The 26,084-nt window shown below is 46.4% G+C and overlaps 1 protein-coding gene across 2 annotated transcripts in view; it reads left to right on the forward strand.

Moving 5' to 3' along the window:
* ITPR2 (inositol 1,4,5-trisphosphate receptor type 2) overlaps nt 1-26,084 on the forward strand; it is a 355,767-nt gene that overhangs the window by 130,086 nt on the left and 199,597 nt on the right. For both annotated transcript variants that reach the window (XM_080914558.1, XM_080914557.1), the window contains 8 exons: nt 1,178-1,343; nt 3,419-3,592; nt 16,416-16,505; nt 16,611-16,736; nt 17,611-17,733; nt 18,752-18,952; nt 21,755-22,006; nt 23,667-23,792. In XM_080914558.1, coding sequence (XP_080770684.1) covers nt 1,178-1,343; nt 3,419-3,592; nt 16,416-16,505; nt 16,611-16,736; nt 17,611-17,733; nt 18,752-18,952; nt 21,755-22,006; nt 23,667-23,792 — 1,258 coding nt within the window. The remainder of the gene's footprint in view (nt 1-1,177; nt 1,344-3,418; nt 3,593-16,415; nt 16,506-16,610; nt 16,737-17,610; nt 17,734-18,751; nt 18,953-21,754; nt 22,007-23,666; nt 23,793-26,084) is intronic.

Here is a 26,084-nt window from a genome sequence, read left to right on the forward strand (position 1 = left end):
CCTTTAGCTCTGCTGTATAAATATTTCGGTGTCTGTAACACATCGCTTCCCCAAGTCTTAGATAGTTGAGGCAAGAAAGTAGCTTCTTTTGGTGTCCTTGGCTTTATGCATGAGAAGCAGGCATTCCTTCCTGGTGGAAGCGTCCGCGATGGGAGGAGGTAAGGTCCCTCAGGTACCTGTGATGTGATACTCTTCTTTGCTACCATGCCCCCGCCATATATGTGGTTGTGAAGTTTCTTTTTCAGAAATGAAATCATAGCAACCACAACGAGAAAGTAAATCTCAGAATTACCAAAATTTCTTTTTTAGTACAGACCTTAGGTAACCTGGGGAGACAATGTGTTTACACTGGGCTAAGGTAAAATGTTTACAATAAATCTGTCACCTGTCTGTGTACCAGTCCAGTCATGTATGTATGCATCTATCTGCTGTCTGTGTTCTCTCTCTGCACCATCTTTCCCCCACCTGTGGAACCTACTCGAATTATATCACACACATGGAACGTTACACATATGTCATGTGTCACATGTGTAACAATACACATATGACAGGCCATTCGAACTGCACAGCTGCCATCTAAACCAAAGCCATCCATGCATGTTCTTCCTGAACATAGCCAGCAGCATTGGCGCGTGCCTGCAGGTAGACCATTCACCCCAGTGGGATCTTCTTCCACTCCCACTGTGCCAAACACACGGAGCCCCAGGGGTGATGCCCTTGCATTGTGACTGTCCTTCACATGGGGACATGGCAATCTCTTAGGCTCTGGGGGAAACCAGCCATTGGTTGATCTCAGAAAGGGGGACTCTGAGGGTTAAGGGGTCGAGTGGAAGGGCAAGGAAGGCAAAGAAGGAAGCGGGGAAATTTGAACAATGAATTGTGTATGAAAATGTGTCAATGAAACCCATTACTTTATGTGCCAAATAACAATTAATGAGAGATGATCTCGTGATTGCTCAAATGCCTGTGTTTTTCTGACCAACTCCTGAGAGTCTTAAAGAATCACCTTTGTCACTGTCCCTCCACCAGCTATGAGATAAGAAGTAATGCTGTCCTCCTTTTAATTTCTTATTTTGGGAAAATGAGGGGCATCAGCTTAAAAACGTGGTATGACTTAAATGACTGTAATATGGATCTCATGTAATTTGTTATTTTAGAATTACTTTTGGTTTTCTAGAAAAGAGAAAACCCCGGTTCAGCTTGATGATGAGGGAGGCAGGACTTTCCTAAGAGTCCTCATCCACCTGATCATGCACGACTACGCGCCGCTGCTGTCAGGAGCCCTGCAGCTGCTGTTCAAGCACTTCAGCCAGAGAGCGGAGGTGCTTCAGGCCTTTAAACAGGTGAGGCTGTGTGCCTGCAGGCTGGTGCTGGGGTCGGTGCCGGGGCTGGGCTGGGGCTGGGGCTGGTGCTGGGGTCGGTGCCGGGGCTGGGCTGGGGCTGGGGCTGGTGCTGGGGCTGGGCTGGGCTGGGCTGGGGCCGGGGCTGGGGCTGGGGCTGGGCTGGGCTGGGCTGGGCTGGGCTGGGGCCAGGGCTGGGACTGGGGCTGGTGCTGGGCTGGGCTGGGCTGGGCTGGGCTGGGCTGGGCTGGGGCTGGGGCTGGGGCTGGGGCTGGGGCTGGGCTGGTGCTGGTGCTGGTGCTGGTGCTGGTGCTGGGCTGGGGCTGGGGCTGGGGCTGGGCTGGGCTGGGCTGGGGCTGGGGCTGGGCTGGGCTGGGGCTGGGGCTGGTGCTGGGCTGGGCTGGGGCTGGGGCTGGGCTGGGCTGGGGCTGGGGCTGGGCTGGGCTGGGGCTGAGGCTGGGGTCGGTGCTGGTGCTGGTGCCGGGACTGGGGCCGGGGCCGGGGCCGGGACTGGGGCCGGGGCCGGGGCCGGGGCCGGGGCTGGGGCCTGGGCCGGTGCCGGGGCCGGGGCTGGGGCCAGGGCTGGGTATCTGCTTGCCTGGAATGCACAGACTCAGAGTTGAGTCCTCAGACCTACACCCAAGAAAATGGACACATAAAGTTGACTGGTCCTCAAGGTCTGAGAGTGTTAGTGATGTCCAGCCTGATGCTAGCTGTAGATGAGGTGGTCTTCCTCGAACCTTTTTGATGTTGTTGTTGAGACAGGGTCTCACTCTGTAGCAGGAGCTGGCCTGGAATTCACTATATTTAGATTGACCTTGAACTCTTGGCAATCCCCCTGTCTCTGCAGCCCGAGTGCTGTGATTGCAGGCATGCACTGTTATTATTATTATTATTATTATTATTATTACTTTTTGTTTTGAAAAATAGGTATGGCCTTGTATAAGCCTAGCAGGACCTGCTTCAGATTGAATCTCCCATAGGTGATTTTCAGTCATTATCTTTATCAAAGTGACAGACTCTAAAATCTAGGGTGTGCTGGAGAAGGGAACACCTTAGAAAGTTGGTTGCTTTGGCTGCAGAATTTAAAGATTCATTCCACAAGCCATGGTTTCAGTATAAATACTCTGTGATTAAAAAGATACAGAACCTCCAAAAACGGAACTGTGATGGGATCTAGGCTTTTCTCACGTAACGTTTGCACTGCAGGCCAGTCTCACGACGATTATGGGTCTCACTAATGTCTTGTGTTTAGTGGGGGGCAGACTTTAGGAAGCTAAATGGGAGCCATTTAGATGCACATGCTTTACATGTATGTGCCATGTAGTGTGTATAAACTAGAACATATATTGTTCTCTCGAGTTCTGAGGCTTTCCGTTTATGCTAGCAAATGTATATTGTAGTCATTAATATTTTCTTTTTTATTGAATATTTTTTTACATTTCAAATGTTATCCCTTTCCTGGTTTCCCCTTCAGAAACCCCCTATCCCAAATATTTTTATGATTTGACTTTTCACACAGATCCATGTATACAAAACCCCAGAACAAGTAACTTGAACCATGAACTTAGGGTTAGATTATCTTTTCAACAAATTTCTTATTTCTGTTTTATTCATGGGTATTTCCATTCATATATGTATGTGAACATATGTGTGCAGTACCCATGTATATATATATATGTGTACACATATGTGCAGTTCCCATGTATGCATGTTCACATACGTGTGTAGTACCCAGAGTCCAGCAAAGGGTTCAGATCTCTTGAAGCTGGAGTTACAGGAGGTTGTAAGCTGCCATGTGGGTCCTCTACAAGATCTCCAGCCCCCTAGACTTTTATGTTAAATTACTTCTGAGCATTTTGACATGTAAGAATTCCTTTTTACATGTGAACACATTGCTTGGAGTTCACGGGTACTTGCAGCTCAGCCTTCAGCCAGTACACATGTGAACACCTATGAATTCTGTAGATGTTGACCTTCACCTAACCAGTGCTCAAACATGAGATCTTAGGTGTGCAGGGACTAGGAACACAGAAGCCATGCGAGAGCATCAAGGGACGAAGTTCTCCCGTGTTTAGGTGCAGTTACTGGTGTCGAACCAAGACGTGGATAACTATAAGCAAATCAAGGCAGACCTGGACCAACTTCGGCTGACGGTGGAGAAATCTGAGCTGTGGGTGGAAAAGAGCGGCAGCTACGAGAACGGAGAGATGGGTGAGGGTCAGGCCAAAGGGGGCGAAGAGGCAAACGAGGTTTGTTTCCCAGATCACTTTTTTTATTTAATGTACATTAATTAAATCACATTTTTATTTAATGTACAATGAGTGCTTTGCCTACATACATGTGTGTGCTCCATGCGTGCACTGCCCATAACAGACATGTGTGTGCTCCATGCATGCAGTGCCCATAACAGACATGTGTGTGCTCCATGCATGCAATGCCCATAACAGACATGTGTGTGCTCCATGCATGCACTGCCCATAACAGACATGTGTGTGCTCCATGCATGCAGTGCCCATAACAGACATGTGTGTGCTCCATGCATGCAGTGCCCATAACAGACATGTGTGTGCTCCATGCATGCAGTGCCCATAACAGACATGTGTGTGCTCCATGCATGCAGTGCCCATAACAAACATGTGTGTGCTCCATGCATGCAGTGCCCATAACAGACATGTGTGTGCTCCATGCATGCACTGCCCATAACATACATGTTTGTGTGCTCCATGCATGCAGTGCCCATAACAGACATGTGTGTGCTCCATGCATGCAGTGCCCATAACAGACATGTGTGTGCTCCATGCATGCAGTGCCCATAACAGACATGTGTGTGCTCCATGCATGCAGTGCCCATAACAGACATGTGTGTGCTCCATGCATGCAGTGCCCATAACAGACATGTGTGTGCTCCATGCATGCACTGCCCATAACATACATGTTTGTGTGCTCCATGCATGCAGTGCCCATAACAGACATGTGTGTGCTCCATGCATGCACTGCCCATAACATACATGTTTGTGTGCTCCATGCATGCAGTGCCCATAACAGACATGTGTGTGCTCCATGCATGCAGTGCCCATAACAGACATGTGTGTGCTCCATGCATGCACTGCCCATAACATACATGTTTGTGTGCTCCATGCATGCACTGCCCATAACAGACATGTGTGTGCTCCATGCATGCAGTGCCCACAGAGGACAGAAGGGGCACCATATCCCCTGGAACTGGGGATACAGAGAGTTGTCAGCTGGTATGTGGGTTAGGAATGAAACCTGGGTCCTATGAAGAGCAACCAGAGCTCTCAACTGTTAAGCCAAGAATTGGGCCCCTACTTTCTTCTCTCTCTCTCTCTCTCTCTTTCTTTCTTTCTTTTTTTCTTTCTTTCTTCCTACAGAACAGTTGTGCTGATAGTGCTTACTCGAAAGCTAACTGCCACCAGTGTCATAACTGGTGTTTCTGAAATGCCTGCCTAGTGTTCCACTCGGGGACTTAATCTGCAGGAACGCAAAGGGTGTGTTCTGGCACAGCACTGGACGCTCTCCAGTAACTCTCATGCCCTGCTGTGATGGTAATCTGAACCAGCCGTCCTGACCCTGCCTCAGACAGCAACCTCGGGTCTCCCCGACGTTATTCTTTGTCTTCTGGCCCCCACTGTGGCTGTGAAGAGGTTCACTGTGTGTACAGTCATAGCTTAATTTTGAAACTCCAGCTAAGTACATATTAAGCCTTGTTAGAGTGCCTGCTGCTGAAACGTCAGTGTAAATATGCATATTAATTTTCATTTTTTTTTCTCACGCCTGTGGCCCTGCAGTAATTTGTGATTTATTTGTGATTTATTTGAGCTTATTCCTGTCTGTCTCACCCACATCCTATTTAGAGTTTACCAGGCCAGCTGAAATTTCAACTCCGGCCACAGCACTTTTTCATAACCGAAAACTGATTTTTTTCACATTTCCCTGGTGGTTTTCACCAGGCTTTTTTTTTTTCCTTTTTTTAAATGTTCAGGTTCACGTCTACCTGATATTCCGTGCGGACACTTCTAGAGTGTGAGGTAGTTGGGAGTTGCTTTTCTAATTTTTAAAAATATTTATCTTTTTAAGATTTTTTTATGTGTTTGTGCCTTTTGTCTACATGGATGAATGTGTGCCCAGTGTGTCTGATTACAGATTCATCTGAGGATGCCTCTGTCGTTATGAGATGTCATAGCCCTTTGACTGCAGATTCTGAGTCCTTATGCATTGATATCCTGCAGGTTCCTTCTTTCCTTCTTGAGAGAATTGTACTTGCCCCAGCCTGCTGCCAGGGGGCGCTGTTGGTCTGAGCCTACAGAGAGCCCTATCTTCAGGCCTTCCTTGAAGCTAATGGTTGCTCAGAGTCTGGGTCCAGCGCTGCAAAGCTAACATTGTGTTTACCTTCTGGATGGTCACGCTAGCCTGTAGATTGGAGCCCTAGGTAATGGCTTCTGGTTGTGTGTCCTTCCACCCCCACCCCCACTGAAGAGGTAGAGGGGGAGGGGCATGTCTTTTCATAGGAAGGCTTGTTGTAATTTTCACCTGTTCCTGCAGAAGCTTCTGAGGTGGCTTCATTCAAGCCTTTAGCGTGGTTGTTGTCATCAAGAAGGCCTTCCGAGGCTGGGATTTAGTCTAGAGAGCATTCTGTTGCACTTTGGGGGACTCTTTATGAACGGAAATTCTAGTCCTAGATCATGAGAGTGGGCTTTTCTCTGTGTACAGGGGCTTGAGACCCTTAGACCACGGCCAGAGGGAAAGCCAAGCCGCACATGTGCCTTTTTCTGTTCAGTGGGCTGTGTCTTCTTTAACTTTAATGTCTCCCTTTGATGTTTGTAGATCTGTGGTTTCTGGCCAGAACTTTCATCTTTCTTGGCAACCAACTTGACCTATCTCCTCCTTTCTCTCCTCCACCCAGTGTGTGTGTGTGTGTGTGTGTGTGTGTGTGTGTGTATGTGTGTGTGTGTGTGTATGTGTATATGTGTGTGTGTATGTGTGTGTGTATGTGTGTGTGTGTATGTGTGTATGTGTGTGTGTATATGTGTGTGTGTGTGTATGTGTGTATGTGTGTGTATATATGTGTGTGTGTGTATGTGTGTATGTGTGTATGTGTGTGTGTGTGTGTATGTGTGTGTGTGTGTGTGTATGTGTGTGTGTGTATGTGTGTGTGTGTGTATGTGTATATGTGTGTGTGTGTATGTGTGTGTGTGTGTGTATGTGTATGTGTGTGTGTATATGTGTGTGTGTGTATGTGTGTGTATATGTGTGTGTGTATGTGTGTATGTGTGTGTGTATGTGTGTATGTGTGTATGTGTGTGTGTATATGTGTGTGTGTGTGTGTGTGTGTGTGCCCCTACCCCCAATATTAGAACTCAGAACATAGGTTGCCAGCATGGGCTAAGGTTCCAAGGGACACCAGTGAACACCAGTGAATTTCTGCTCTGAAATTTTTATGAACTTTCGTGGTTTCTCAGTTCCTATTGAAAGGAGGCATCTTAAATATTTCATCAGTCACCTTCAGATGCTGTCTAGAAGGGGCTTGTCACATTCTGCCTGGAACTTGTCAAAGGTAGTCAGCTACTCTGTGTTTCCAGCCCCTGTATCCATCCCCAGGGTGTCTGTGCTGATGCTGGAGGTGACCCGTGTGGTCCACAGCCGAGCCTTCTGTCCTTGACTAGTTTCTCTGGAGTAAAGTCCTTTCCAAGTCTCTGCCTTGTGAAGAATGGAATCTATGCTCAGCACTTGGTAATCATAGGACTTTCTCATGTCCTGAAGGATGGAAGCATAGTTATGAATGGAGTCAACACTGATAGCAACAGAAGTGTTTGCATTAGAAATGGCTGGGGGTTGGGAGACTCTGGAGAGTTCCAAGGAAGGAGTGGGTGTTTCATTCGGCAGAATCCAGAGTGTTTCTGAAGAAGCGGGGCCACCGGAGGAGGCATCTAAAAGCCTTTGCCATAGCCAGGTGGGAATTTATGAATGTGTGGGGGCAGAGGTGGTGAGAGAAACAGGCAGACAGGTGGACAGAGAAACTGGAAGGGTCTGTTTAGAATGAGATGATTTCGGGTGACGCAGAAAGAAGTGTGAGGGGCAACAGCGTTCACCGATGAATGAATGTCACTGTGACTGAGCCAGCAGCAAGGACAGTGGTGACATACAGGATGAAATGAATTCTGCCACAGCACTCACTCCAGTGGGCCGTGGTCATAGTCATTCTTTGTGTCTCTGGGACTTTCACAGAGGCTGTAAATAAACGACTTTTGGTTTGTTCTGAAGAATCCAGCCTTCAGCTGCGTAGAGATTAGAGGACAGGTACCACTAATCCTTGGCATTTATGTAATAAAAATGCCTTCAGTAGCATGAAAGGTTAAGAATGTTTTCTTTTATAAGTGACACTGATTAAAAATATCCACTCTCTTCCTTTTATGCCCACAGCGTAGTTTTCTCGTTCTCACGGTGACAACACAGGCTCTTGAAGGGCTTGAGGGGAAAGATTTCACTTAAAACAGAACCTTTCATGGCTCATGCATGCTTTTCTTTGTGATTTAGGTTGAGTATACTAATTTCTAACAGATGTTCATTCTTTTCTTCAACCTGGTAAAAACTAGTACAACATCTCTTCAGAGTAAAGCCAGCACAGATGGACGTGAACTTTCCTAGTAGGAAATGGCCCTCCATCCTCCGTTAAATCAATGGAAGACTTCAACATAATTTAAACGAAAGAGAATTGGGAGGTGTCACCACAGGCAAAAGCATGAAGTATCTTAGCTTTATGTTCTTGGGAACATCAAAGTTCAGAATAGGACTCCAAATTATCCCATTGCTGGAGCTGATGTCTAACAATCACAGAGGGACAGATTTCACACCTGTGTCTGAAAGCCACGCCCCCCTGTGTGCAAATCCGTCTTCTGGGGCCATGGAAAGTGTGATCACTCTTGAAGGTCAGTGGGCTGGGGGGGGTAACCAGACAGTTTCAGCAGCATTAGCACAGACTAACTCATCACCTTCAAATACGTGTTTTCTAAATTTAGAAGGAGAGATTAAGCCAGGAAGGTGTGGCTGAGCGGGTTAAGGCAGGATTGTCCTTTCTGCCCACCATCTCCTTATTTAGCCTGAGAAGCAGGTCACCTGAGTATCTCAGTGCTCAGAGAGGCCCTGCTCCGTTCATTTTATTACTGTCATCACCATGGGTTTGCTTCTCTGTCTCTCACCCATTTCTTCCTAGGCAACTTGTGGTTTTCAGTATTTTCTTTTAATCTAACACATCTCTGTCTGTATGTACACAACTGTGTGTACACATATGTGCCTTTGTGTATTCATGTGCATATGTGTGTATATGTGCACAACTGTATGTGTACATGTGTGTGTCTCTGTGTGCACATGCATATGTGTATATATGTTAACAACTGGACTGTACACATATGTATCTCTGTGTGTATGTGCATGTATGTGTATATGTACAACTATGTGTATGTATACATGTATGTATCACTGTGTGTGTATGTGCATATGTGTGTACAACTATGAATATATATATATAGCTCTGTATGCATGTGCATATGTGTATATATGTGTATATGTGTATATATGTATGTATGCGTGTGTGTAAGTATGCACATGTGTGTGCACTGTCTCTGCCTGCCCATTGCTAGGATCATAGGTATGCTGTTATTGGCTTTCAGCTTTCGTAATAAAATAATTTACCCACTCAGTGACCTTAAGTCTGATAATTATACATCTATCTTGTTTTGGACTAAGGGCAGTATTTTCTTTTGTCAAGCTTCCTAGTTAGGTCTTTTTAATGCTCACCAAGTATGGGTCCATGTCTTTCTTTTGCTTGCAGATCTCTTGTTGTGGTTCTTTTAGTGGACACACGGAACAGGGAATGGGAGGAAGTAAATAATACCCCTGAGGGCTCTGTTGTCTAGACAAGGGGCGGGGACTGGGGATGACTGCTCTCTTTCAGGGCTCTTGAAACTAGTCCAGCCTTTTAAGGGACCAGAGGTTTGTGCCTGAAGCAGGGACAATCCTGTTTTTTATGGGCCCCATCGCTGGTCTATCCAACCCCCCCCAGAGGTGGTACTTGCCTCCTGTAGGGCACAGTCTGGGCATCTTCACAGAGACAGCCCTCTGTCAGTGTGTCCTTTTCTGTGGGAATGGAAGAGCAGTTCCTTGGAAATTAGACCTGTTCTGTGTTCAGCAGGGCACTCAGCATGTCTCTGTTGTCTTTTGGAGGAAGGGGCCTCACTTTGTCTTGCTGATGCTTGGCTTACAGTCCCTCCCCCTCAGAGAGCGGGTCTCAGGCATGTCAAGGATGCTATGGGGTCATCCTGACCACTGTGGAGTGTTGCAACAACCTCAGACAGGCTTGCCAGGTGTGCTAGTATTTAACCTCTGTGAATGCTTTGATGTACGGATGTTTTTCTGCATAGAAGACAGACAGGGCTCATAGTACAGTGCAGCCTGCTTTCAAGGGGCGACAGGAATGGAGTCAGAATTTTCCATCTACATCTACATCGAAGGCAGGCTTTGCACGGTTTCTAAAGTTTCTAGAACAGATGGTTTTTCCTGCACACTTTGTCTTGTTTCAGGGGCCTTTTTGGTTTAATTCTGTAGGTGGGTATGTCTTTATTCTTTATTAGAACACCCCCTACTGTACACTAATCTGTACACTAAGGTATGGGGATCTTGGAACTAGAGTTAGATAGTTATTTAGTAATGACCTTCTGGGTAGTTCAGAGTGTCATAACTCCTTCCTGGGCCAGAGGCATGACTCAGGCCATGTTCTGAGGTATCCACAGTCCTGTGGCTTCAGCTTGTGCTCATCCAAGCCACCCCAGACTTTTTAATATATAACAAGCATCCTTGCGGTATGAAGATCTGAAAGCCTGAGGTCATTCAGCTGCTTTTGTCTGAGGTTGGGTTTAAGTGGGTTTAGAGCCTCTCCTCTGCTGAGTGACAACCTCTGGAGACCACCGGAGAGCCCAGGCTGAAGGTGTAGACTATGAAGAACCATTTGAGGGTGAACTGACTGACTGTATATGGGAAGAGATAATATTAAGAGAGTGATTGAACACACACAATCCAAAGGCTAATAGGATAACTTCCACAATTACAACTAAATTCCACCTTGAATGGAGAGATGCAGTTCACAGCTATTTACTGAGATGGTGACTCATGAGCGTTTGAATGTAATTTTTGTAGCTCACTTAAACAGATGGACCATTAGTTGAATTATTGGGGTTATCTACACAGCGTTCAACATTGATAACATCATGGAAGACCCTAGAACAGCTTTGAAGAAACCCAAAACCTCGTGATTTTTAACATTAATATTCTTTTAATCTTTTATTTCTGTAGAGCTGCATTTGCCTCCTTAGAAGGGTGTGTGTGTGTGTGTGTGTGTGTGTGTGTGTGTGTGTGTGCATGCATGTGCATGTGTGCACATGTGTATGTGTATCTTTTGATTTGAATTAAGAGGCCTCTGGGGAACCTCCCTTATAACAATGAGGTTTAGGACAGATCTTCCTGTAGGTGATGTTAGTTGATGCCTTTTATTCCCTGGAAAAGGGGACCTAGCCTGGAAGTTCAGAAGCAACAGCAGCCGGGGCACAGACACGGTGGTTCTTCTGCTTTCTGTCTTGGGCACAGTGGAACTGCACAGGGAGAGCTCTCTCTTCTTAACTTTACAGGGGAGAAATAAAGGTCTAGGTTCAAACAGAGACACAGCCATGGCTTGTTAACAAGGGAGGAGCAGACAGTAAACCTGATGCTTGTTTGACCCGGTATATAAGGTTCTTCATATGTTGACTTTCTCAAGATTCCATGGGAAATGTTGCTTCCAGAAGAGTGGTTCTCAACCTGTGGTCACCTGAGATCAATGGAAAACATTGGCATCACAACTCATAACAGCTGTAAAACTACAGTTATGAGGTAGCAATGAAATAAATTTATGATTGGATGTCACCACCACATCAGGAACTGGATTAAAGGGTCACAGCGTCTGGAAGGTTGGGAGCCACTGATTTAGAAGGTTCCGGTTTTACAGTTCAGCCTGGGATTGATCAATGAATCCAGCTACCATATTCTGGGACTGTGGTGGATCTTTAGTCTGATGTCGGAAATGCAGTGACCCAGTGGGGACAGCCAGGTAAGCTTAGGTATGCATGGTGACAGAAGCTCTCAAGGTTGACAGGAAGGGTCAGTTCAGGGTCACCTTTAGTTACATACAAAGTTTGAGGCCATCCTGTGATATATGAGATCCCTGCCTAAAACAAACAAACAAAAATCTATAAATCAAACACATTCCTAGTGTTTCCTAGAGCCTAAGGAAAGGAAGCTGTCCATGGGGTGGACAGACAAAAAAATGTGGGGTATTTTGCTTGACACCAGGTTAAACATTATCAAATAACTGTCAAAAATAATATCAAAGAAATAAAAAAGTCATATTTATGTCAGGAGAGAGTGGAGGAAAGAGGTTGGAGCCGGTGTGCATTCTCTCGAGGGGAAGGAATGTGGGTCCAGGTTGAAACATGGCATTTGTTAGCTCTGGGGCACACAGCCTCAGGAACCCTTTGTGGATCCTGACTCAAGCCTTCAAACATCCTTATACATCATCCAGGGAAGCAGAAACTGTTTCCCAAACCTCCATGATGGCCCAAATGAATGCTATATGCAAGGCCAGATATACTTATCTGGAGATTTTAGTCCTTCTGTAACCTGACAGACATCTGCCTATGTAGCTGGCATTGTTCCATCATCCTGTAAGGGTTTATCATTCTGGTATCTGATGTGTGTGTGCAGGGGCAGGGGTGAAGAGACATTCATCCCAAGTGCCAACTAAACTGAAATCAGATTGGCTAGTAAAAATCTGAAAGACCAGCCATTAATGTTTTTCCCATAGTCTTTAGGAGTGTGGGGGGAGAGGAGGCAAGCATTTGCCTGTCTCGCGCCCCACATTCCGCCGGCAGGAATAGGCGTGCAACAACAGGATTCTTCTGCGAACAACCTTTATTGTACAATACTCTGAGCAGGGGATCTCCCTGAGCAGGGGACTTCTCCTTTGAGCAGGGGACTTCTCCTTTGAGCAGGGGACTTCTCCACGTGGGAGAGAAAAGCATTGCTTATATATGCCCAGGAGACTCCTGTTGCTACCTGATTGGTGCGCCCTCCAGTAACTCAATAGTATGCCCCGAGAGCGGGCTGTGACGTATATGGCGCATGCGCTCTAAGTCTCTTGGCTGGGCAACAGCTCTGTTTGCCGAGTTCTTGGCGGGAAGCCGGTGCCATGTTTGGGTGTGGCACAAACGGCTCCCTACATTTGCCATCAGAATTAGAGGTATTGCTGGTTGGTTCATGGAGTTGCCCATTGTATTAAAGAGTGGTTATTTGAAGAGGAGGCTTGGGATCCAGATGGTGAGCAGGATTCTTTGCTAGCTAAACCGCTCTACTGAGGGTCAACTCCTGAAACTGGTGGGTAGTTGAGGAAGGCTTTCACTGAACTATGTCCATTCTCTGGTTGTGGGTGCCACGTGGCTCTATGTGGTGGGATCTGGAAAGTTCTGTTTTAAAAAGCTAGGTTGCCTCCTGCTTAGATTTTAGATTCTAGATCTCCATCAATAAATTCCAGTCGAGTCTCTCCCCCCTCTCTTTGTCTCCCTCCCGCCTTTCTTTCTCCTCCTCTCCCTCTCCACATTCCTTCCCTCTTGCTCTCCCCCGCCAATCCCGAAACGCACACACATTTCTGAGCAGGACTCAGTCTGTGTGTGTTCTGTGAAGAATGTCCTGGCCCAGCTGTTAGCCAAACCTCTGCCCATATTCACCTAGAAGCACGTTTGGCTGGTGGTAAAAACAGCCCAGGACTACTGCTGGACTACTGCTGAACCATCCTTGCAGCCCTTCATGACTCTGTCACTGGATTTGTGCTGCATGTGTGACACTGTCCTCCACGGTGACATCCCACCTCCAACCTGCTCAGACCTGCTCAGCTCTGGAGTCTTGCACAAAACACTCCTACACTTTGCAACTTCCAATATTTTGTCTTTGGAATAAATTTAGGGCTTTGTGGATTTGGTCACTGGCCAGCATCTAACATTGTGTAGCATAAAATGAACACTATCCGTTTCTGTTCTCCAGGGAGGAGAGCTCTCGAAACATCTTTATTTTAAAGCATTTCCATAGTAGTAATAATAATAAAACCAACAAAACCTAACTGTCCTTACACGCTACATAGTTTCCATACTTCTGAGTCCCCTGATCCCTGCTTGGGAATCATCCAACTGTTCCGTGGGTTGGTGTTTTGTTCAGCTTAGTGGCTGACTTATTTTCTGAGATTTAAAAGGATTGTTTATTGAATTCTCCAGTGCCTCCTCCCTTTGTTGACTGCTAGAACTTTAAATTAAAATCATTATTCTTTATAATCCCTTTACAAAGTTGAGCAATATTTTTTCTGTCTCTTTCCCTGGGTTGAACCAAAGTACATTTTTTGTAATGCTTTTCCCAATATTATTTTCTTTTTCTCCTTTTTGTTGGTGATGGAACTTTAACCCAGGACTGTATACATACCAGACAAGTGCTCGGCCACTGGACTGTACCCCAGCCCAAGGTTGTTTTTTAATAGCGAGAATGCTTCTCCCAAGGTTGTTGCTTCCCAGGTTTGGCCTGTTATCTTTATATTTCTTTAATGCTAACAGACTCTGTAAGAGAAGTTTTGCTAATCAGAGCCTTGCTCACACCTTATACTAGTTTGTGGTACATGTGTTCTTCCATGTGAAATCTGTTTTTTTGTGTGATAGGGTCTCAGGTAGCCCAAGCTTACCCCAAGCTCCCGAGTTTGAACTCTAGATTCCCTGTTTCTATGATGCTGAAATTCTGGGATGCCCAGCTTAGACAAAAAAAAAAAAAAAAAAAAAAATTATATTTCTAGAATCTGCTACTCTTGCTTCTTACCCATAATTTCTTTTTGATAGGGATTAGAAACTCTCTGGCCTCTCTCTGGCTGAGCATTCCCAGGGCTGGCTACCTGCTCTACCAACTTTCCATACCTGCCTCCAGAAACAGGCAGTGCTAGTTGCTGGTCTCTTCCTGGCCTCAGGCAGGGATGCACATTTCATTCACTGTGAGGCTAATCCTGCCTCGCCTTTCTCAGCCAGGAGAGGGGACTATGCTGTCTTCCTGCTCTTCATGGCCTCTCTGTGACAGCTGGGCCCTGTTCACAGCTGGAGGCCTTCCACACCATCCTCCTCTATCCTATCTGAGCACAGTCACTTTGAGGGAAAGGGATGGATGCCCAGGAGGTAGAGGAATGTCAAGAGCTGACACAGAATTGTGATTAGGGGTACTTAGAAGTACCTGGCAGTGTTGCTGTAGTGGGGGATGGGTGACTCTTCTACCCAGAGCCTCTGTGAGACCATGAGACCTGCTCCGACGGGTCTCAGCCTGACTGCACGTTTAAGGAGCCGAGAGTCACCAGGCAGACAGTTGAGGCTGCTCACGTGTCAAACGGGAAGGAGATAGGATTCTGAGACCCACGGCTCAAAAGTTCCATTCTCTGAGACACAGGAGGGGCATTCTGAGTAGACGATGAGTGGGAATAGTGTTTGTTTACAGGGTTTTGTCCGTAGGGAATGGCAGAGGAGACGAGGTGGGGCTGCAAACTGCCAGGAAACAAGCAAAGGAGAAATGTGAAACTGATGAGGGCGAGGCTGGCTTCAAACTGTGTCATGTGACTGACAGGGACAGCATCTGTTCTAACCTCTCAGTTTGAGTGAATGTCTTAAGTGATCCTGAGCACCACAGGGAGGTCGTCATAGGAGGAATTCAGGGACATCAACTGGCCTTGTGTATCTGTTACTTTTCCTGATCTTAGACTGTGGTCCACTCTAACTGGGAGCCAAGGGCAGGGGATCAGGGCATCTCTGACCCAGCTTGAACCTGACATTGATCCCAATGTTCTGTGCTACGTGTAGGTCGGGGAAGTGACTGCTGGGCCATTCTCTGTGTTACCCCGCCCGCTCTCGCTATGGTACCTCTGAAAACGTGCCTAAGGATTTTTTTTTTCTGGAAACATCTCTCTGCTGTCCACCATATGCTTGGCTACATAGTTCTCACCTCTGAAGACCTTGACTTGACCTTGGCTCCTCTGTAGTAATGCTGCCTGAAGCTGGGGCAGCTTTTCCTCCCTCCCTCGGTAGCAAGTCGTATGCATTTGAAATCTCTGACGTCTCATTTCATGCTTTTGTAGGTGGCTGTAGGTTTCTGGTGAGAAGAAGAGACCTCTGTTTCTCTTAGATGTCCTCACAGTAGGCTAGCATAGGCACATAGTGAGTCTAACAAGCATCCTATGTTCGAGAGTGCTGATGGGTAGGTACTTTTATGGTGATTCCGGTAGGTGATATTTAGTGTGTGTGCATGTCCTGGATTTCTTTCTTAATGTGAAATATCAGATAACGGTGATTATAGTCACTTATTTTCAGTGTCTCAGTGTTTTCCACAAGTCTTATGGATGCAGTAATCTGAAACATCACTTTTAACCTAATTTATTCTTCCTTCTTCGTTGTCCTACACACACTTGATCTGTTCTGAGTTTGACTCTTAAGGATGTCATGGTAACCTGGCAGAGCATCCTGGGGTTAAGTGGGCCTTGCCTCTCTTGCCTCTGCTGTCTCTCACTGCTGTGTTATGGTTGCCTCTTCACCCATCATTTCCTTACGGTTCCTCTTCGGTGACAGAGCTATGTCTGTGTGCCTGCGGTTGTGACCCTTTCCCCTCACATAGAAACTATAAGCCTATGGTACGCCTGCCATAAGCCCACACAGCAGCCTTTTATGCGAACTTTCACTCATGGGGGCTCAGCGATGTCACTTACCCCGTAACATGGCTTTCATGAAGTTGTAGTGATGTGCGTGGCTCATTCAAGCTGAGAAAATTTTGGTGCAACAACAACAACAAAAAGCACTAAATTGACATCTGGGACAGATGTTTTATGAGCTAGCTACAAACATTATTTTTATTATAAAAGTAGTAAGCCTATGACAAACATAAAATACACATCGGTGTTGATTTCAGGAATCCAACCTCTTGAGCCCGGTGCAGGATGGCGTGAAGACACCTCAGATCGACAGCAACAAGGGTAACAACTACCGGATCGTCAAGGAGGTGGGCAGATGGTCCCCTTCCTCTGTGCGCACAGGCACACGGAGGCTGTTCTTGCTTATGTATGTTACAGTGCTGTGTTTAATGCCACGCTTTATCTTTCCAAAGATCTTGATTAGGCTGAGTAAGCTCTGTGTGCAGAACAAGAAATGCCGTAATCAGCACCAACGGTTGCTGAAAAACATGGGGGCTCACTCTGTGGTGCTGGACCTTCTGCAGATCCCCTATGAGAAGGTCGGTCCTGTTTACTGTCTTTCTTTGATTCAGTATTACTTAAAACATATCACCAAGTTACAAAGGTTATACGAAGTCCCCCCCCCCAATAGTTTAAGAGAAACCCTGTCCCAAATGCCCAGCACCCTTAAGTTTCTTCTTGTGTTTTCTACACGCAAGAGCGTGCTTTCACGCAATCTTGCTTCAACCTTGCAAATTAGGAAAGTATGGCAAATTCTCACTGAGTCCCACACACCAGGAAGGCTTGTGCCTCAGTCCCAGCCATGCTCTGTCGACACAAGTTTCTGCTTCAGAACCATGTAGACTCGTGGCTTGGCTGTACTGTCTTCTCTCTCAGCCCGGAACTCTCAGATTGCCAGTTAGAAGAGGGTCCCCCCTTTTCCTACCATGCTCTGGTTCAGTTTTCTGTCTTTGGCAGGAACATGGAAGGATGCTAAGCTTTGTGCAGAGCTTCCTATCAGGCACATGCAACTGTCATTTGTCCTGACGCTAGTGATGTGCCTTCTGGGTTCACCACAGTGAGGACCTCCCCATCCTCTTGCAATGAACAACTATCTTGTGTAGAGGTTTTATTGAGAACACCCCAATCTTTCATCCAACTTTTAATTCACATTTTTGTTAGCATAGGTATTGGCGGGTAACCAGAAAGTTTGGGAGAATGAAGGAGATGGGTTGTGTAGTGTGGCACAGACAGGAAGAGCAGGAAGGTGAGAAATATCTGGAGCAGGAAAGAGGGGGCAGGGCAGATGGATGAGATGCAGAGGCACAGAGGGCGTGAAGAAAGAAGAGCCACGGAGGGAAGCATCCATGGCCCAGGGAGGGATGCAGTGCTGTGTCCGTTCTCTTGGTGTTAAGTGCTGCCTTTGACCTACAGACCGACCAGAAGATGAACGAGGTGATGGATTTAGCCCACACCTTCCTACAGAACTTCTGCCGTGGGAATCCGCAGAATCAGGTCCTCCTTCACAAGCATCTCAATCTGTTCCTAACTCCCGGTGTAAGTACCACGGCAGCTCCAAATGTCCACAGCATAGTGCGCGTCCCGATTTACCGCTGTGTGAACGGAATTTTACCGACCTCTGTACATTGTCCCCCCCCCCCCCCTTATTGCGACTCACTCCGTAAAACCATAAAGGAGACTCTTTAAATAATTTAGAAGTTTAGATAAACCTTTATGTGCCAATGGCAGTTTCACTTATAATGTGTAATTTAGCGGTAGAGTCAGGATGTGAGAAGAGAGCTGATTTGATGACAACGTGGTGATGAAGGTAAGTATGGCAGCTGGGGCACATAGGAGTGGTGGACAGCTTGCCTGGGATGTGCAGGACCCAGCCCACAAACATACAAGAGCTGGATGCAGAGTACTCAAAGGTTGTCTTAACAATGACCCGTTAAGAGTGTGTCGGCAGATCCTGGGGCTGAGTAAGAGCATTCACTGTGGACGTGGGAGGACCTGAGTTCAAATCCCCGGTTCCCACATAGAAGCTAGGCACGGCCATAGGTGCCTGTAATATAAGTGTTGTATGGCAGACAGGAAGATCCCGGGAGCCTCTTGAACAGTCAGCATAACTGGGATAAGTTTTAGGTCCAGCGAGAGACTTTGCCTCAAGAGAATAACATGGAGAACACAGAGAGGCACAACAATACTTCTCTGGTTTCTGTGTGTACATGAATAGCACATGTACCTCTCATTCTACACACATGCATACAAATGCACGCATGCATATATCACATGCACACAAAATTAAAACATAAAACCTTACTTAAAGATCTTAAGAAAGAGCTAAATGGAATAATGAATAAAGTGTCGTCAAGAACAGGGTTGCTGACAGAACACTTGCTGACCTCCATTCTCCATCCGAGTCCCAAAGCGAGGCAGATTTCTTTCAGTAGCTGTATTTCACAGAAGACAGGCATTGGCCATTCCTGGTGGCTTCATGTAGGCGGGGAACTCATGCACCGTGGAGTAGACAGGTGACCTTGTCACAGTCACAAAGGTGCTCTCCTCTGCTTAGCTCCTCGAGGCAGAAACCATGAGGCACATTTTCATGAACAATTACCATCTGTGCAACGAGATCAGCGAGAGGGTGGTCCAACACTTTGTGCACTGCATCGAGACCCACGGCCGCCACGTGGAGTACCTGAGGTTCCTGCAGACGATCGTGAAAGCAGACGGCAAATACGTGAAGAAATGCCAGGACATGGTGATGACCGAGGTAGAGTCTCAGTCTGTGTCTTAGCAGCTTCGCAAAGGTTGTGCTCACATATGCACCATCCTCTCAGAGCAGGAAAGATGACCAACCTGTGCTTTAGAGATTCTTGCTTTCATTGTGATTATGTAAGCGCGGATAAGTTTACGCATGGCTACGTAAACACCCATAAGCCTTACGCTATGACTATGTGAGCACGGATAAGTTTACGCATGGCTACGTAAGCACCCATAAGCCTTACGCTATGACTATGTGAGCACGGATAAGTTTACGCATGGCTATGTAAGCACCCATAAGCCTTACGCTATGACTACGTGAGCACAGATAAGTTTACGCATGGCTACGTAAGCACCCATAAGCCTTACGCTATGACTACGTGAGCACGGATAAGTTTACGCATGGCTATGTAAACACCCATAAGGCTTACGCTATGACTATGTTAGCACGGTTATGGTTTACGCCATGACTACGTAAGCACCCATAAGGCTTACGCTATGACTATGTTAGCACGGTTATGGTTTACGCCATGACTACGTAAGCACATGAGCTACTGCTCATGACAACCGGACTTTACGACTTTTTTCTAGCTTTTCTTTTTGATGAGTAAAAAGTTTGGGTCGGTTAAATAATGGGTGTTTTGTTTTGTGTTTGTCTGTCTGTCTGTATGTCTGTACATGCACCATGTAGGTGCCTGTGGAGGCCAGTAGACAGAGTTGGGGCCTCTGGAACTGGAAGTAAACATATGAGCTGCCTAATGGGGATGCTGGGAATTGAACCAGGGTTCTCTGCAAAACTTGCTTTATTTTATTTTATTTTATTTTATTTTATTTTATTTTATTTTATTTTTTTACCAGAGCCACCTCCCGGGTTCCGACAATGTATAAAATCTTCAGTGGTCATAACTTATTTGGAGTTAATCCAATTCTCCTATTTCTAAATGCTTAGTGACTTAACAGAGTGATGACACAGATGGCTCCTGTTCTCTTTCTGAATCCCAGGAGGGCGTTCTCGGCCACTGTAATGGTTTTGGAGAACTCCGTGTTAGTCACTAAGAAGTGATTGTCAGGGCTTTGTTAGAACAGTGGGAACTGGGTATTTTAAATGAGGTAAGGATCTAAGAAACACAAGTGAAATACCCCAGCTGTGCCCCTCTTCAGAAGAGGTCGAGGTTGTGGACAAGCTGCTTTCTAGGCATAGTCAATGCTTCTTCGGAGAACTGGTAGCCAGATGCTGTCAGTCTGTCCACCGAAGCATTCTCCACCCACAGTCGCAAGATTACTACATTGGTGTGCGGGAGGTTTCCATCATCAGGTGCCTTCCAGTTAGAAATGAGAGGTGTCTCCCTGTTGATTCCACGGACCACCTAGAAACCTCAAAAACCAGTCCAGCGTAAGGCCTTGAATTATTGTAAAGAAACAACGAAGAGAACATTGTAAAGCTATAAAAATCCGCCCTTGAGAGAACCTGTATAGGAACGGGGGAGACAGCTCAGTCAATATTGTCAGTGATTGCGGCCCAAGTATGAGGACCTAGGTTCCCGTCATGCCAGTGCCAGAGAGGCAGAGACAGGGGAGTCCTGGGACTTGCTGGGCGTCTATTCTCACTGAACCTGTGAGCTCAAGGTTATTGAGAGACCTTATCTCAGAAAGTAAGGTGGGAAGTGAGCGTATCACAGACCACCAGTGTCCAGCCTCTACATGCACACAAGTACACACATACCTGTACATGCACATTAGCACAAACATGGAAGGACACACACACACACAAGCCATTGTTAGCTCATATTAATTCTTCATTACCTAAACATACATGGGAACTAATTTGACTTTGGAATCTGATCATCACAGCAAGGAACAGATAAAGAAAGAAATAAATGCATAGGTCTTCCCCTGACATTTATCAAAGGGAATGCTTCTGTGCATGAGGAAATATTTGTAACAGCATATTAATACCTAACCATACTTAGGCACATACATTTTTTGCAACAGGACCGTCAAGGTGAGCCAGTCAGTTAATTGGCTCATTGCTTTAAATGCTACCAATTTAAGTACAATAAATTAAAATTTATCAATCATTTGTAACCTGACCAAATTTATCAGGTATCAGTAATAGGCAATAGATAACAACATGATAAATTAAGTTTGCTACTGTCTCGAGTACTCACTAAAACCACACCACAGAGTATGAGGAGCAGTCATGTCCTAATCGTCCTTGCCAGATCATTTCTTGGCTATTTTGGCTCACTGTTCTATTCTCGGATGCCTTCACATGAAGTGAGGAACTTTCTAGATTTTTATAATGTTGTATGTACTTGAAGCAATGTGCAGCTGATTATTTATGTACATTAATCACCAAGAAGGCGAATCCTTTCACTTTTTATTGTTCACTTTTTATGATTCATTTTAGTAATGAGTATATGTATGTGAGCGCACTGCCTGCAGAGGCCAGAAGAGGGCGCCAGATCCTCTGCTCCTCTGCAAGAGCAGGGACTCACCTCTCTAGTCCCCCACTTCTCTAGTTTAGTGAAAATAGTCTAAGGGCTTTAGATGCGTTGGCTCTCCTGGTGCTGGGATTACAGGTGTGCACCGCCAGCCCTGGCTCTGTGTTGTTTGATTCTCATTCCATCTGAGGCTCTCACGCCTCCTGCCTGTTTTGGCAGCATCAGTAGCTGGTCACTTGGCAGGTGTTTTTGACCTTTCCCTCCTCCCGCCTTGATGAAGTTCTGCTTTTGCAGTATTTTCTGCAGTTATCTGCAGGCAGGTCAAGCCTTTAGAAATGTGCGACGCAGAGTCTCTTTTCTTCTTTCAGCTGATCAATGGGGGTGAAGATGTGCTGATATTTTACAACGACAGAGCATCGTTTCCCATCCTCCTCAACATGATGTGTTCCGAGAGAGCCCGTGGGGATGAGAGCGGCCCTCTCGCCTACCACATCACCCTCGTGGAGTTGCTGGCAGCGTGCACCGAGGGGAAGAACGTCTACACGGAAATCAAGTGCAACTCTCTCTTGCCTCTGGACGACATAGTGAGGGTGGTGACCCATGATGACTGCATCCCTGAGGTTAGCCGACAGGCGCTCTTCATCCGCAGACCGTGCTTTAGATTTCGGGTTCACCTGGATGTCAGACATCTCCCACAGTGATATTTCCGATGACATCTCCTATTTAGGAGAGGACTTAGCTGTACTTGGTTATGTAATCTACAAAGTTGAAAAGAGCACAAACGTTTCTAGCTTTTATTTTTGCAGAGGGAAGACAGTCCCCTTGACAGAGAGCTACAGGTGTCTCTCCGTGTCTACACATGACAGTGGGTTTCCGGGGAAGGGTTCACGTGTAGTGTTTGAGCAGGAAACAGGCGGCTCCTTCACAGTGATTGGTTAGCAAGCCTAGGCTGATGCTGTAGGCGTTCATGTTCGACACCACGGCTTTACCCTGCTGCACAGAGAACACGCCCACATCTCTCTCTCTCTCAGCCTCTCTGCTACTTCAGCTTTCACGAGTGGGCAAATTACCCCATCAGAGGATGGTTACCTGCTGACTAGCCATGGGGTTTCCAGGAGCACACACTGCAATGATTTTTTTTCCGCTACTGTGGTATGTCGTGACACAGTTCATAAATGTGTGCTATCCTGGTAAAGACAGCGAACTAAAAGGAGGCAGGGCGGTCTCAGCCCCTAATCAAGTAGCCCTGGCCCCTGCAGCGCAGTAATGGACCCAAAGGAATATCTCTGTGGAATCGTTAGCACCTTGGGGTCCTTCATGCCTTGGTGGGGCTGAGACGAAAACCACACAGGTGTGGTGGAGAGGAAAGCCATAGGCTCGGCCCTTATCTGACGCCCTCGTCTTGGCCAGGTCCGACTCCATGTTCAGCTCCTTCTAAGGGCTCTGCTCCACCTCCCAGCCGCAGTGAGGGTCTGATGGGTGAAAGCTGCTTCCTCAGAGGCCAGCTCTCCTCCGTGCAGACACAGCCATCCACATCTCTCATGCCTTCCCCCAAGAGGACCAGCTCAGAGGGTGATGGCTAGGTGTGCTTTCAGTCACCACGTGAGTTTCTGAGTCAGAGCAAGCATGTGTCCAGTGAATTCAGCAGCGAGTCGGGATCCTTACACACTGTTTTCTAGCCATGTCACTGGGTGACATTTCTGGCTGTCAGTCTTCACACTTTTAAAGTCAATTTATCGCCTCCTGTCTCCTAGGGAGATTAGAGGATTACGCTCAAGGGTTTCATGCATGGTGAACTTGGAGCAAGGACTAGCTGCTGCAGAGGTGCTCTGCATGAGTCTCAGCTCTTCTCTGACCAGGCTTGACATGGGCATCTGCCATTGAGAGCTGTTTTCTAGACTTATGTGGTGTAGCAGGAAGCCCCAGAGCAGGAGAGCTGACCCTGGTCTCTTATGGCTCTGGCTCAGGTCCAGGAGGCCCCTGGAGTGATTGACATGATTTGTTTATGTATACAGCCCTTCCTTTGAGGTCTTCCTAGTGTCTCAGGGATGATAGGTCTGCTCGAGTAACGCGCTTACTTTCACAGGAATCTCTGAGTGCAGGGGAATGGAATGCTAGCCAGGTGGAATAGCCGTCAAGGAGAAGAAAACATGGAACCCCACATATATACAACAAACAGTCATCTGCCGCAGGAGCCGATGCAGATGGAATTTACTGGTGCAGAACAGAAAGCAAATCAGTGAGAAACTTAACTTGCTTTTGTGTTTGAAACTTGTACAGGTCAAAATCGCGTACGTGAACTTTGTCAACCATTGTTATGTTGACACTGAAGTGGAGATGAAGGAAATCTATACAAGTAACCACATTTGGAAGTTATTTGAGAACTTCTTGGTGGACATGGCAAGGGTGAGTTAAATCCTCTTCACGTGGGGTAAGGTCACTGGTATTGGTTGCAATGGATTGGCTGAGCAGTAACTATCTAGATGCCTCTGACATTTGATCACGTGCATAGCTCGACCTTTCCTGTTTTACATCATTTCTGTGCGACCAGCTAGAAGTCACCATGTCCTTAGGTGAATCACAGCTAGAGAAACCATCCCTTTTCTTCCACATTTAGTACATACCATTTATGTCTGTGGCCAATGACCCATGGAAACCTTGGCTCTGACCAGCTGCAGCAGACTCCCGAGTCCTTGAAGCAAAGGGTAATTTTCTTGGCTGATGACTGAGCTTAAAGTCGCATGCTCAGGAAGATGTTAAAGAGATTACAGATCTGCAGCTGCGGGGTTGCCCAGTGCCTCCAACTGAAGATAAACTTGAGAAAGGCCAAGGTCACATCCTCAGCAGCACAGGTTACAAAGCTAAAATGAACTCTACGTTTTTAAAACCAAAGAAAGAGATAGCTGCCCGGCCCAGTACCTTGGGAAACCCTCCTTCCACTTATGAATTTAGAAGCTATTTGTGCTTTGTCTTACTGAGTTTGCTTGACTGGGTGATGGTGTTATTTATTATAAAAAGTGTTATTTATTACATAAAGGCTGCTGGAGAGACTTCCTGGAGTCCCCGACTGTCTTCTCTGACTGTCACACTGAAGCCAAGCTGACTGTGGGCTCCTTTGTTCTTGGGTTCTTCTTTGTCCTTTTCCAGGTGGACATGACATAATCTGCTCAGGGACAGACCCCTCCTCCCTCCAGAAAGATGAAGGAGCCACTGAAAACATTCACATGCTAGTAACCAACAACCAAGGCAGCCTTCCAGTACAGTGTCCCATGCAGATTACAAGGCCCTGCTCTCCAGAGTCTGACTCAGCATTTGGGAGACAAGATTTTTGAAAGTCTTAGGTGACAGCACATTGTTAGCCCTGGGGCTGCCCTAGAGAGCCACTGTACTAGGTATGGCAGCTAAGAGCAGGAATTGCAATGGAGTTACTCAGGCCAGGGCTCAGGCAGAGACTATGCCTTTCTCTCACTGGTTTTGCCTGTATTGGGAAAAGTACCATAACCATGATGCCCCTGAGTTTCCTTACAATAAGTATGTTTCCCCAGGACGGAGCTGGCGAGGTAAACTCATTAAACTCTTAGTGCATGGTACACTTCACATAGGACTTGGCAATATTATGTCATCACCAGGATTACTACAGGGCTATGAGAAGCCTTTTGGGAACTTTTAGAAGCTTCCCCGAGATCTAAGTGACATAAGAACATTGAGAGAAGAAAAAGAGACTCTACATAGGCAAGAGACATGCTATGCTCATGAAGCCAGATGAACATTAAGTTGGGCAGGCATGAATCCACATAGTATGAAACCAGGCATGTATGAAGGCAGACATAACAGGTACTAGATATGTGTGAATTCAGGTATGCAGGAAGTTTGTCATGAATTAAACTGGAAGCTGGACATGCATGAAGCCAGGTATGCATGTATGAAGGCATGCATGAAGTCAGGTATGCATGAAGTCAGGCATGCATGAAACTAGCCAGGTATGCATGTATGAAGGCATGCATGAAGTCAGGCATGCATGAAGTCAGGCATGCATGAAGTCAGGTATGCATGAAGCCAGGCATGTATGAAGTCAGGCATGCACGAAGTCAGGCATGCATGAAGTCAGGTATGCATGAAGCCAGGCATGTATGAAGTCAGGCATGCACAAAGCCAGGCACGCATGAGTTCAGATACTTGTGAAGCTGGTGTGCACATGTCATGATATAAACTGATGCAAAGGAAAGGAATCAGACTCAGGAGCTAACAGCAAACCCGTAAAACCCTGGAGAACTGATCGACATCAGAGAGGAGTAAGGAAGAGCTAGAGATGAGTTTTTCTGTAAGTTGGGTTGAGGGCACCCCACACCAGAAGGGGTGCAGGAGGAGAGTGGTCAGTACAACCTTATGTCCAGTTTTTAGTGTTCAGCATCTCCTTGGATATTTTTAATAACAGTGTCTGTGTTTGACATACTTTGATTTCATTTCTGCACAACTTAAATTTTAAAGATTCCTACGTTGACTCAATGGTTTTCTTTATCATAGTTTCTACTGTGACTTTACTTAAACTGATAAATGGGGCAAATTCAGCGAAGCAAAGGCATAGTGTATAGTGGGAGTCATATGACCGCTTTGCCAGGCCTACTTCAAGATTATAAAATCATGAACCCCAGGGAGCTTCAGGGTGGACTCATAATTTTGCTCCTGGAATCCAGACAT

Source organism: Micromys minutus (genome assembly GCF_963924665.1).
Source record: "Micromys minutus genome assembly, chromosome: 3".
Lineage (NCBI taxonomy): Eukaryota > Metazoa > Chordata > Mammalia > Rodentia > Muridae > Micromys > Micromys minutus.